Below are 14,457 nucleotides of genomic sequence, written 5' to 3' on the forward strand. Positions count from 1 at the left end.
TCCACACAATCAAAGGCTTTAGCGTAGTCAATGAAACAGAATTGGATGTTTTTCTGATACTCCTGTGCTTTCTCCATTATCCAGCAAATGTTGGCAATTTGATCTCTAGTTCCTCTACCTCTCTGAAACCCAGCTTGAACTTCTGGTAGTTCCCGATCTACATACTGCTGAAATCTAGCTTGTAGGATCTTTAACATGACCTTGCTGGCATGTGAAATGAGTGCAATGGTGCAATAGTTTGAACATTCCTTGGCATTACTCTTCTTTGGGATTGGAATATAAACTGACCTTTTCCAATCCTGTGGCCACTGTTGTGTTTTTCAAATTTGTTGACATAACGTGTGCATCACTTTAACAGCATCATCTTTTAGGACTTTGAATAGCTCAACTGGGATACCATCATCTCTGCTTGCTTTGTTGTTAGTAATGCTTTCTAAGGCACATTTGACTTCACATTCCAGGATGTCTGGTTCAAGGTCAGCAATTTCACTGTCATTGTTGTCAAGGACATTGAGATCCTTCTTGTATAATTCTTTTGTGTATTCTTGCCACCTCTTCCTGATCTCTTCTGCTTCTGTTAGGTCCCTACCATTTTTGTCCTTTATCATGGTCATCTTTGCACTGAACGTTCCCTTGATTTCTCCAATTTTCTTGAAGAGATCTCTTGTCCTTCCCATTCTATTATTTTCCTCTATTGTTTTGCATTGTTCCTTCAGGAAGGCCTCCTTATCTCTCCTTGCTGTTCTCTGAAAATCTGCATTCAGTTGTTTGAATTTTTCTTTTTCACCTTTGCCTTTTGCTTTCCTTCTTTCCTCAGCTATTTGTAAAGCCTCATCAGACAGCCACTTTGCTTTCTTGCATTTCTTTTTCTTTGGGATGGTGCCGATTGCTGCCTTCTGTACAATGTCACGAACCTCCGTCCATAGTTCTTCATGCACTCTGTCTATCAACTCTAGTTCCTTAAACCTATTTTTCATCTCCACTGTATATTCAAACAGGAAGTACATTGACTGCAGAGTATATAATCAATCTGATTTCTGTGTTGCCCATCAGGTGAATCACCTTTTAGGTTGTTGGAAGAGAGTGTTTGCTATGACCAGTTTGTTCTCTTGACAGAACTCTATTAGCCTTTGTCTGGCTTCATTTTGTTCTCCAAGGCCAAGCTTGTCAGTTGTTCTGGTTATCTTTTGACTTCCTACTTTGGCATTCCAGTCCCCTATGATGAGGAGGACATCTTTTTTTGGTGTTAATTCTAGAAGGTGTTGTAGATCTTCATAGAACTGGTCCACTTCAGCCTCTTCTGCATCAGTGGTTGGGGCATAGACTTGGATTACTGTGATATTGAATGGTTTGCCTTGGATACGGACTGAGATCATTCTGTCATTTTTGAGATTGTATCTCATTACTGCCTTCCTCACTCTCTTGTTTACTATAAAGGCCACACCATTTCTTCTACAGGACTCTTGCCCACAATAAAAGATGCAGTGATCCTCTGAGTTAAATTCACCCATTCCCATCCATTTTAGTTCACTGATTCCCAAGGTGTCAATGTTCAGTCTTGCCATCTCTTGTTTGACTACATCCAGCTTACCTTGATTCATAGATCTTACATTCCACGTTCCAATGCAGTATTGTTCTTTGCAGCATTGGACTTTCCTTTCACCATCAGACACATCCACAGCTGAGCGTCGTTTTGGCTTTGGCCCATCTGCTTCACTCTTTCTGTGGTTACTTGGACTTGTCCTCCACTCTTTCCTAGTAGCATATTGGGCACCTTCTGACCTGAGGGGCTCATCTTCTAGTACCATATCTTTTAGCCTTTTGTTACTGTCCATGGGGTTTTCTTGGCAAGGATACTGGAGTGGCTTGCCATTTCCTTCTCCAGTGGATCACATTTTGTCTGGGTTCTCAGCTGTGGCCTGTCCATCTTGGGTGGCCCTGCATGGCTTAGCCCACAGCCTCACTGAACTGCGCAAGCCCTCTCACCATGTCAAGGCAGCAATCCATGAGAGGGAACCTAGAGTTGGCAACTAGGGATCAGTTGGCAAGTTAGGGATCAGAACTGATTAGGGATCAGAACTGAATTCCAGACAACAGATTTCTCTCCCGATCCTGGAGAAAATAACTTTTTTGGAGGGTGGACTGTTCACCTGAGGCCTCTTCCTTTACTGAGAAAAGTAGCCTAGAACAACCTAGAGTTGGCAACTGCTAATTCACATTGGCTGTTATAGAGGGACTGCAGCTGAACAGGAGGAAGCAGCCAGGCCTAGTTAAGTCATGCCAGCTGGGTGGCATCAAGTCACCCAGAGGGTGTTGCCAGGCTTCCAGGTGGAGCCTGAAGATCTCCTGGGATCAGAACTGAATTCCAGACAACAGATTTCTCTCCCCATCCTGGAAAAAATAACTGCTTTGGAGGGTGGACTGTATGCTATTCTATTCACCTGAGGCCTCTTCCTTTACTTGAGAAAAGAAGCCTGGGTTGCCTAGCAACAACCTCTGGCTAGCACTTCCCAGGGGGGAAATAAGTGGGGCCTTCCCTCCTTGGCTATTTGTGTGGGTTTTGGAGGCTGCATGTGCTGGGAGGCCTTTCACGAGGCCACAATAGCTTTGCAGTCCTTTATGACGCTGGTTGACAGAGAGGACACAGATAAGAGTTGGCTGTCTCTGAAGTAAGACTGTTAACATTCATGGGCCTGAGTAGGCAGGGGCAGAGGAATATGCTTCTCACAGTTTACTTTGCAGCAATGTTGTTTGTGGCGGGGGGGGGGGGGGGGGAGGCGGACTTTCCCAGACTTCTTACAACAGGCGTTGAGGCGAGGCAGTAGTAATCAGTAAGGCTCCAGGAAAACCTCTCAGCAGAGAACTGTCTCACTCAAAGGTCAGTGGCCTTCTGATGGGGTTCTAGCCTGATAGGGCCAGCAGTAGGCTGGTCACAGCGAGGCTACCCAATGACGGGGAGTGGTGACAGTCAGAGTGCAAGGCCACTCCTGTGGTTGCCACAGCTTCCATAGATGACCTCCGGCGGCAACTGGATCGGGGTGGCTCGGCAGTATTGCTGCTGCTCGACCTGTCGGCGGCGTTCGACATCGTCGACCACCGGCTGCTGGCCTGCCGCCTCGCCGACGCAGGAATTCGGGGGCTAGCCTTACAGTGGCTCTCCTCCTTCCTCGAAAATCGGGGACAAAGGGTGGCAGTTGGAGGGAAGCTGTCTCAGAGACACCCTCTGCACTGTGGGGTGCCTCAGGGAGCAGTTCTCTCCCCGATATTGTTTAACATCTTTATGCGCCCCCTTGCCCAGATTGCGCGGAGGTATGGGCTCGGTTGTCATCAGTACGCTGATGACACCCAGCTCTATCTATTGATGGAAGGCCGGACTGGCGATGTCCCTATAAATTTGGACCGGGCGTTACAGGCCGTGGCTGACTGGCTCAGGCTGAGTGGGCTGAAGCTGAATCCAACGAAGACTGAGGTCCTTTGCGTGGGCCGGGACGGACCGGAAGGGGAGATCATTCTGCCGGCTTTTGACGGTGCGCCACTGATACCAGTGCGCAGGGTCAAGAGCTTGGGGGTGCTACTGGAATCCTCGCTATCAATGGAGGCCCAGATAGCCGCCACCGCAAGATCCGCCTTCTTTCATCTTAAAAGGGCGAGGCAGTTGGCTCCCTTCTTGGAACGCGACGACCTAGCAACTGTGATCCACGCAACGGTCACCTCAAGATTAGACTACTGCAATGCCCTCTACATGGGGCTGCCCTTGTGTCGAACGCGGAGACTCCAGGTAGTGCAGAATGCGGCGGCCAGGCTGCTAGCGGGACTACCTAGATGGGAACACGTGCAGCCTGTGCTGCGGGATCTGCATTGGCTGCCGGTTGTCTACCGTGTTCGCTATAAGGTGCTGGTTATCACCTTTAAAGCCCTATATGGCCGAGGACCTGCCTACCTACGGGACCGCCTCTCCCCATATATTCCCCAGAGAGCACTAAGATCCAGCTCCCAAAACCTTCTACAAATCCCTGGGCCAAAAGAGGCCAGACTTAAGATAACCCGGGAGCAAGCCTTTTCACTAATGGCCCCTCGTTGGTGGAACCAACTCCCAGAGATGGTGCGAGCCCTGCGGGATCTGAATCAGTTCCGCAGGGCTTGCAAAACCCATCTTTTTCAGCTCTCATTTGGAACAGGACCTGACCAAACTGACTAACTATCGTAATTTTAGCCACTTTATGTTGAAATTGGAACTGATGTATGACAATATGTAAACTATGACCGACAGAAATATAGCACCTATTTCTACCTACTTTATATTTTTATATCTTTTAATCTCCTATTCTCTTATTTTTATATTTTTAAACTTTATTAATTCATGTAATTGTATTATTTAAACCATTGCTGTCTATTTTAACCGAATCATGCTTGTCATGTCTGTGAGCCGCCCTGAGCCCGCCTTCTGGTGGGGGAGGGCGGGATATAAAAATAAAATTTGCTTTGCTTTGCTTTGCTTTGCTTCCAATAAAAATTGAGGGTTGAGCCAACACATTGAGCTTTTATTTAGAACAAGAGGAAGGTGTGGTATTAAACAAAAGTTTTTGTGCTTATTCATAATCTGCTGTGTTTTAATTGAGGGATGTTATGTAGATTGAGATATTGTCATATATTGAGCCTTAGGGACTTTGTTGATTAATATACAGTTTAGTGTGGTTAGATATACAATATGTTCCATATGCATGAGCTTATTGTTAGTGTAATTTTTTATATCTTTGTATATTCCACTTTCAGTTTTTTTCTTGGATTAAATTTTCTTTTTAAAACCACATATAATATTAAATGTGTAATTGCTTTTGCTGCTGGAGCTAAACACATGCACAATGTGTTTAGAGTGAAACATATTGCATCCAGAGCTAAACACATTGAAGAGTCTGAAAAATCCATTGTTAGGGTTAAATGGATGCCTACATTTAAAAAGGATCAGCGATAGCTCTGGCAGAGGTTGTCCTTGAAAGGGCAGCTGCTGTGAGAGTCCTCTCAGCCCCACCCACCTCACAGGATGTCTGTTGTGGGGGAGGAAGATAAAGGAGATTGTGAGCCACTTTGAGACTCTGAGATTTGGAGTGGAGGGCGGGATATAAATCCAATATCTTCTATTAGATTGCTTTGAATAATTTAATAAAATAGTTGAGAAAGATTTGGGAGATGCAGGCCCTTTCTCAATTAATCTCTTCTTAGTATCCATTTAAAAATGTTAATGCATTGAATGTTAAAACACATATGGAATTTTTATAAATAAAAAGAAGTGTCTCTCATCCAAGCTTCTGCTTATCTTCTGTTGCTCAATTATACTAGCAAGGGGCTTTCTTTGTGATTGGCCAACTTCTATGAAAGGCAATCTTCAAATACAACACTTGCTGGAACAATTACTCAGAAAGCCTCAAGACTTATCACTTAATCTTTAAACTGATTACATATTAGAAGGAGAGCAGCAGACTAATTAAATAGCAGCCTTGCCTTTTGCTTTTATCAGTGTTGAATGAAGAAAGCCTTGTGTTAAGCAGCAAAAGCTTATATGTGGTTACAGGCTAGTGCAAGGATTCCTGCTTTTTTGCTCAATGATAAGAGACAGTTCTATTAAGAACATTTTGTTACCTTAAACATAATTACATTTTTTTCATGTAAAGGATGGAGCTACTAGCCTGTTCCTGGCTGCACAAGGAGGCTACCTGGATTTAATTCGTATACTAATGTCTTCAGGAGCAAAGGTCAACCAGCCAAGGCAGGTAATGTTCTGCATTATTAAGACAGAGCATTTTGTTCTCTTTCTCTTGTGTGGGTGTATTTGTTTAAAAGATTTCCCTCTTCTGTTATACGCTAAAATTATAACCAGCTATAACTTGATACTTGCTAAATTCCAACAAGAGTTGTGTTTTGGTACTTAAGTTAATATTTGATAACATTTGGAGTTCTGTGTTAATATTTGGCTCCCTATACAGACTGCCGAAGTTGTAGTTTAACTTGCTCTGGAATTTTGGCATCTCTACAGCGACATCTTCTCTTCTGAATCAGCATTTTGTTTCCTAGTGTCTCACTCTGATACAATGAAGATAAATAAACCCTAACTTCATGGCCTCTCTTTTAATACCATATATTATGTTTTGTCCATTTATTTAAAAAATGTTGATTCTGCCTTTATGCCATAAAGACTCTCAAGAGATTAGTAACAACAATAGAAAATAATCCTATGAACCCACAATACCATAAATCCAATTAAAAACAGTAAATACAGCAATAGAAGAAGACATGAGCAGTTATAGCCCAATAACCAAAGTGATTAAAACTGTGGGTAAAGAGATGGATTTTTGGATTGGGAGCAGTTTCCAAACAACCTTCAAAGGTAACCTTCATACAGCACATTACAGTAATCAAGCTTGGATATAAGATCATGCATAACATTGGCAAGACAATTTCTATCCAGGAGGGATATCAACCGGAAATGCACTTCAAGCATTAGATGCTGCATGAAATGGAATCTAAAAGTTACCCTCACCCAACAGCACATCTAGACTGAGTTGATTAACTCACTACTGATGCCACTTCTCCAGAGCACCTACTGCATCAACGGATCCTAAATGACAAGTAGAGTTGAGTATTGCCACATGCTAATGATTCCAAATCTCTGAGTGACCTCACTCCATTGTTTCACATAGATTTAACAGCATATGTAGAGAATAATTCTTTGAAGAACTCTGTAGTACAGATTCCCCATAACTTCAATTTCATGTCTACCTTCTGGATCCTCTCTGACAGGTAGGAGTGGAACCACCAAAGCTCGGTACCTCCTACTGCTATTCCAGGCAGTAGGGTCTAGTTCAGGGGTGTCAAGCTTATGGCTTTTGGACCACAACCGGCTCATCTACCAGTAGAACTACCTATCATTTTACCACAGAGGCCAGAGATATTTCCAGCCACACCAAAAGCATCCTCAACACAAGCAGTACTAGCCTTCATCATTCCAAAGACAGAGGGGATCTAATAGGCCTAAGACAGGGATTCAGCCTAATTTATCTGAAGATCCTCAACACTTCCCTCAAAACCAGCTGTTTTGACTATCTGCAGAGCCTGCTGTGGGTCCGAGTTTTAGGGACAGGATTTCACCCTTCTTATTGGAGTGTATTTACATTTTTGACCTTTGGGGTATGCCACAGATAAATCACTTGGCTACACAGGTTGTGGTAAAGACCCTGGCATTTTGTTCTGGAGTGAGCAGCAACCCTCATTCAATGGGGGTGCATTCCCCGAGTTTTCTGTGGATTTCCGCTTTTCCCATTGATCTGCAGGGTTCTGGGCAGAATCCAAGCAAATAACTTCAATTATATCCTTGTAACACCTTTTTGGCATCATTGTGTCTGGTTTTCAGAACTGTGCTAGATGACAAGGGGGAGGAGGGGGGGGTATGTTCATTTCCCACAAGCAAGGGATCTTCTACCCAGGGATCCAGTATTGCCCCATAATGTACCCATAAAGCGCCTGACTGCATGGAGGATTCCCCATTAGTTTATGTTTGTGAGGTCTTGATTCAACTGAGGAAGCCTTCCACATTTGATTCTTTTTCTAGAAACTGGGAGTGTTTCTCTTCCTCGGCTAGGTTGAGGGTCCTGTATCCAGCCTGTACCCATGCCTGCTTTTGCAAGTACTGGACTATTTAGTTTCCCTAAGTTTGAGGGGGTTTGCTAACTCCTCGGTAAAGGTTCACTTAGTGGCTGTATCTGCTTATTATAATTTAAAAGAACAAAAGTTGGTTTTTATACTGTGCTCTTTTGTACCTTAAAGAGTCTCAAAGGGGCTTGCAATTGCCTTCCCTTCTCCCCACAACAGGCATCTTGTGAGGTAAGTGGGACTGAGAGAATTCTGAGAGAACTGTGACTGGTCACCAAGCAGGCTTTCATGTGGAGGAGTGAAGAATGAAACACAGTTCTCCAGATTAGAATCCACCACTACATATTAAATAGATCTCTCTGGAACCTAAATGAAATCTTGCAAGGGTTCTTCTCTTTGTTCTCACAGGATTTCGTTAAGGTTCTAAAGAGGTCTAATTAATATGTTCCCATCTCAGCTCAAGATAGTCCCACAGTGATCTCTATATTTAGTTCTCTTGCAGCTGATGCTGAAACCATTTGAACCATTGGCTTTCTGCCCTTAGTGGCATTGAGCTTGGAGGTGGGTTTTCTGGTGGCTGTCACTTCCACACGAAGAATCAGTCAGTTGGCTGCACTGAGGATGGATCCTCCCTTTCTTAAGATGTTCCATGAGAAAACTGTATTGCGCCCCAGCCTACAGTTCTAAGTTTCACATAGCTCAGGAGGTTGAGTTGAGGCTCTCCCACATCTCAAACTGAGAAAGCACTGCACTCATTTGACTTGAGGAAAGTTTTATTGTTTTACACAAAAAAATGAATAATTCAGGAAGGACTCTGGTTTGTTTGTAATTCTGGCCAACAAAAGGTAAAGCTGCATCTCCTTTGTCCCTGTTAAGATGATTGGTGTCTACAATGAAATTTTGCTATAAGAATGCTGGTGCATCTTGCCCCCTTGACATTTGTGCTCATTCTACCAGAGCACAGAGGTCTTTGGCTGCATTCCATCACAGGGTACTACTGTTTGTGAAGATCTGCAAGGCTGGTTGTCAAGAGGCACCTTTGTGAGGCATGAAAGATGCAGAGGACAGTAAAGATGTTCTTCAGTCATTGCAGCAGTGAGAGCATCACCCTGCTTCCTTTGGTGAATAGCTTTACTAGATTCCCATTGTGGGACTGCACAGAAGATGGAAGATGAAAACAGGGTTGCACTTATTTGTAACTTTTGTTCATTGATGTATCTTCTGTGGAGGCACATTCTGTCCCTCCTGCCCCCGTGAGCTCTTTCTTGTTGTTTTATTTGCTGAGTTCTAATTGGAGAGTGTCACAGCAGACAAGCAGGAGCTGAGGAAGAGAGCGCTAGCATGTGGTGGTTTAAGTGGGAAAGAACTGTTGCGATCTCTCTGGAAGGGAGGGGCACCCATTCAGCTTCATTAGCGCTAGAAGTGTCTATTGCACAGGGAAATTTTTTTATCACTGGAAAGAGCAGTGGTATCTAAAATTGACTGTGAGAGAGATTAAAGACTGTGAGAGAGAGATTAAAACCAGCACCATGGAGTCAAGCCTTGCCTTGAGTTGCAGCCAACTGTATATTGTAGAGGCAATGGTCAAATTATTTATGAATGAATGAATGAGACCCATCTTTGCATGTAATTTCTCTTTAGCTATTACAATTCTGATTTCAGTTGCATGTAAAGCCCACTGGGTTGGTTCCTATGCCTGCCTTCCTCTGAGTTATATTCTATGACTGCCTGCCTCTAAAGTCAGAGATTCCCAACATTTTTGAGCCTGTAGGCACCTTTGGAATTCTGACAAAATGTTGTGGCAGCAACTCCATAATAACTGCCACAGGAGGCAAAGCCATACAGAGAAAGCTTAAATACAAAGGAAAAGGAGAGGGGGGTAATTTTAAAAATACACTGGGAAAGCGGGATATGAGAGAGAGATTAAAACCAGCACCATGGTAACAATTGCTGCTGAAATGTTATTTTAATCTGCACAGTCAATTGGATCTCCAGTGGCCAGTCAGAAGCCTTGCTGGGCAAGAGCCCCATCCACTTTCTGAGAACACTGAGTAGGCCCCGGGAAAGGTGTCAGAGGGGTGTCAGGGCATCTGTGGTATAATTTTTATTTCAGTGAAGAAAGATGTCTGCCAATGATGAACGACTTTTCTGATAGAGAAAAGCTTCCTCTGATGGAGGTCTTTGTTGAAGGAAGATTTAGAGAAGGGAGTCATAGGATCCAACCCAGTATGTTCTAGTAGTTATGCTTTTTTACAGAATAAAAATGAAGGTATTTTTAAATACGAAAATATCATTATTGTCATTCAGAGTGATGTTTTCATATTATTAATGCATTGAATGTTTTAGCTGAGTCAAGAAAATGTTCATTCATCCACAAGGGTACACTGTATATTCCATTCACATTCTGAATGCTGAGCACTGTGTCCCTTTGCATGGTAAAACATCCTTCAGGGATCCAGTTTCATAACATCCTTGAGCTCCAGCCAGAATCCTGTGATAAACTGCCAGTGATGTTTAATGCTGTAAAATGATGCCCATTTTCATTCAAGCAATCCTGGGACTTCTTTTTTTCTCTTAAAGGATGGGACAGCTCCATTGTGGATAGCCTCTCAGATGGGTCACAGTGAGGTAGTGAGAGTAATGCTGCTCCGTGGAGCAGACCGAGATGCTGCGAGGGACGTAAGTAACTGACATTTGTGAACTTAATGCTGGAAGAAAAGTGTCAATGCAGTTTTGAGATTTCTATTTTTAATAATTTTATTTTTATTTATTTGATATCCCGCCCTTCCTGCAGGGAGCTGTGGGTGGTATGCATAGTTCATCCATCCCCACATTTTATTCTCACAACAATCCTTGTGTGGTGGTTTTAGCTGAGAGAGACTGACTGACATAAAGTCACTCAGGCTGTGATAGCATGAGGTTTTGAACCTGGTTCTTTGTAACACTACACTGGCTTTCCAATTATAAACATAATAATTGTCTGCACTGTTAGCTTGGCATATAACTCAAGTGAACTTTACTGTGAACAGCATTTCTGAGAATCCATCATTTCTTAGGGTTAGGTTCATACTAGAAAATATGTACATTATCTTGTATGGCCTGAATCCCATGGAACATTTTTCTGATTGAAGAGATTTCTATGTCAGCAGAGTGGATGTTCCTATCTTCCCTTCTCCTGCTGCCACACAACCCACCCATACCCACCGCCATGTTGCTTCTTGGAGACAAGACACCCCAGGTACAGCATTGTCCAAGATCACACCATTGTCATTGGTGGAAATTCTCTTTGCGATCGCCACAGGGAAAATGCAGCTTTTGAGAGAAGGGCTTATGATAGAAAAATGTTATGGGAGGAAAGAGTTAATCTTGTCCACTTAAGTGTGTGGACTCTTATCTGGGAGAACTGGGTTTGATTCCCCAACTCCTTCATTTACAGCTGCTGGAATGGCCTTGGATCAGTCATAGCTCTCACAGGAGTTGTCCTTGAAAGGGCAACTTCTGTGAGAGTTCTCTCAGCCCCACCTACCTCACAGAGTGTTCATTGTGGGGGAAGAAGATAAAGGAGTTGTAAGCCGCTCTGAGACTCTGATTCAGAGAGAAGTGTGGGGTATAAATCTATCATCATCTTCCTCTTCCTCCTCCTCCTCCATCATCATCATCCCTTGGCCACAGTCTGAGCTGAAGCTACCTGTGGGAGATCCTGTTCACAAATCTCCTGCATATTGCCCAGTCTGACTGTTATATAGCCAGTATTGTGCTGTGGTGTGCACCCAAAATACAGGAAACATCCTTCAAAGAAGCATGTTTCACGGGAACCATTTGATAATGAAAACAAAAAGTATGCACTGCACATCCTGCACAAGAAATACTGCAGTGGATCAACAGTGAAGAATCCCTTTTATTCCTATTTGATGTGTGAGTGAAGTAGCTAGCAGCCAATCATGATCCCTGGAAGGGCTGGAACTGCCAGAGAGGAGGGGTGGGTGAGAAAGAAAAAGCTGCTAGTTCAAACAGATAGGTTTTGAACCTTCAGAGAAAGAGAAACAGAAGTTTGCCTTATGTGTAAACAAGCTAAACTAGTAAATGTGTAGAGATAGGGTTTACATTTCCAGAGTGTTAGTTGGAAGAGGAGACTTTTGGGACGTCTCAGAACCTGTCTTCTGTGATAAAGCAAGCTAGCTTGTGGAAGAGACTGCAGCAGTTTGGAAAACACCACCTTCTGAAGGAAACTAGTGAAAGACTTGTGGTTTTTGAGAGGAGCTCACATTTACAATGTGAGAATCCTAAGGCTGAGGGAAAGCCTTAGGGATACAAACTGTATCCCTAAGCCTCAGGGATACAAACTGTAACCTTATGAATGAATGGGCCCAGCAGAACTATATGATACCTGCCAATAGATTCTATCTTCTTTTCTAAACTATTACCCTGTCCCTAATAAAAGTTACTGTTTTTTTCTTTTCCCCTCATTGGTGCTGAGCTCAGAAGCCACTTAGGTTAAATCTGGCAGGGGGAGGCCTGGGGTAGAGACCATACTGGTCAAGCTTTACATTATGCTGCTTTTCTTTAAACATCATTTTAAGACCCTGACCCCTCTCTTCTGGGGCCCTCATGGCCAGATTGTGGGCCTTCACTGGGTTTCACCATGGAGGTGGGGGGTGGCTGCCCCCAACAACAACTGTCAGTCGAGGAACACAGTTCAACGATAAAATAATACCAAAAAAAATGAGATCTGAAGTTTTCTGGATATCTTACGTTTGCTTCAGAACACTGGGAGGCCATAGTCACATTCTGTAAACCAGACTGCATGTTCTGCTTTGTCAGGATAATGCCTATGTATTGTTTTGTGCATATATAGATGAAACCCAAATTTATTACTAAGTGTGTTCTAAGGAGGAGCTGCAGCCAGTCTTGGCTCACTGATGTATATGTATATGATGTACACATTTACTACATTTTATGTTCCAGGTGCATGTTACCAGGTGTACACTGTATTAATTTTTATACCTATGATATTTAATTTACTTTATTAATAGCACATCTTGCTCCTTGATACCCCAGGCAGGTTCCAAAACGTAAAAATACTGCAATAAAGGCAGTATAAGACATGACATACTATAAATAGTATAAAAACAAAAGCATTCCCCTGAACAATTCTATCTTTTTCTGAAATGTTCCTTAATGTTCAGGTTTTGAGGTCTTTAAGAACAGCATATCAAAGACTACTCTTTCTTCCTATTGAAGTGAAAATATGTCTGTGAAAACATCTGTGATGTAGAGAAGAGTGGACTGGATGTGAAGTAGAATGGAGGCCAGGAATGCAGAGATGATGCATAGAAGCTACCTGTGGAGGAAGCTGTGCATGTGCTTCTCTTCATCCTACATGTGGGGGACTTTCCCATGTGAATTCAGCTGAATGACAAATGATCACCCTAACTCATCATTCTTTCTTTTCTCTCTTTCCTTTTGAAGGATGGCACAACTGCTTTGTTTAAAGCAGCAAACAAAGGCTATAGTAGTGTTATAGAAGAACTGCTTAAATTTTCCCCTGCATTGGGTTTATTGAAGGTAAGTATTGAGAAACCCTTTAAGACACGCAGGAGCACAGTTCACTGGGAAGGTGTGGGCTTGCTTGGAAGATCAGTCAATGATACTCCAAAATCCTAAGCTGTTCATCACGTTTTCTTTTATATGGTCTAGTGCTAGAGATGTCAGTTATTACAGTAGAATTTCTTGGTGGTTCTTATAACATGCATCTTAGGTAATAAAGCCAGGAGGGTGAAGGCTTGCAGTACTCCTCTTTTGAAAAACTGTGAAAAAGCTTACTCCCTAGAACCTCTTGAGCCTTTTAAATGCCACTAGAAACATCTGCTGATATTTCAGTATTCAGTGTATGCCTGATGAATAGATCCATGTGTTTTTTTCTGTTTCACAGAATGGAACCTCAGCACTCCATGCAGCAGTTCTTGGTGGCAATCTGAGAGCAGTAGCACTACTGTTGGAAGCTGGGGCAGATCCCTTCCTTAGGAACAAGGTAGTGTTTATGTTTATGTGCTTTATACTTGAGGGAGCTTAGAGACTGTTATGAAGCATTCAGTACACTCAAATAAGCCCCGTACAGACAACTTATTTATGCATTTGTTTATTTTATGAAAAACATTTATTAGCCACATTTTGTCCTTAGGGTGCTCAACCCAGAATAAAGTACATTAAAAACATACAACCAAAATGTAAAATCACTACTCAGGACTGCTAGTAAATTTAACCCAATGTGGTCCTCAATAAAATGGTTTTCAACATTCCTGTGTACAGGCAGCGTGCATTATCCCAGAGTGAGATTGTGCCACATCAGTCAACTGTACAGAGCCTGTGCACTAACTGTATGCATTGGCTTTGTATGTTAGGCTGGATGCATGTGGCCATATGATCAGGAAGACATGAAAAGCAGTGTCAGCCCCTGAAGCAACCACAGAAAACTTTTGCTTCTTTGAAATAAGATAAATAAATCGCACTGATGCATTTATAAATGTTCACTAGATGGCAGCAGAACTACTTTCTACAGAAAAAAAACCTTTGCATTTACTGCTTGACTTTTATCTGCACTTCTTAATCTCAGTCACCAAGAAAACTATACATGCTAACCATAATGCTGGTAATTTGCTAATGTATATAGAAGTTAACGTCATTATTTTCTTCAAGGGACACAGGTGATCCAAATCTGAAACCCAATTCAGTATGGGGTTGGTTCAGAAGCTACTAAATCCAGCAAAACTTTTTTAAAATCCTTTGGTTTAAGCGATAACGTTGAGCATTCCT

The 14,457-nt window shown here is 42.7% G+C and overlaps 1 protein-coding gene across 1 annotated transcript in view; it reads left to right on the forward strand.

The window, feature by feature from the left end:
• ANKRD29 (ankyrin repeat domain 29) overlaps positions 1-14,457 on the forward strand; it is a 38,569-nt gene that overhangs the window by 22,284 nt on the left and 1,828 nt on the right. The window contains exons 6-9 of the mRNA XM_060243906.1: positions 5,670-5,768; positions 10,225-10,323; positions 13,114-13,209; positions 13,577-13,675. Of these exons, the coding sequence (XP_060099889.1) occupies positions 5,670-5,768; positions 10,225-10,323; positions 13,114-13,209; positions 13,577-13,675 (393 nt within the window). The remainder of the gene's footprint in view (positions 1-5,669; positions 5,769-10,224; positions 10,324-13,113; positions 13,210-13,576; positions 13,676-14,457) is intronic.

Source organism: Heteronotia binoei, chromosome 7 (genome assembly GCF_032191835.1).
Source record: "Heteronotia binoei isolate CCM8104 ecotype False Entrance Well chromosome 7, APGP_CSIRO_Hbin_v1, whole genome shotgun sequence".
NCBI lineage: Eukaryota > Metazoa > Chordata > Lepidosauria > Squamata > Gekkonidae > Heteronotia > Heteronotia binoei.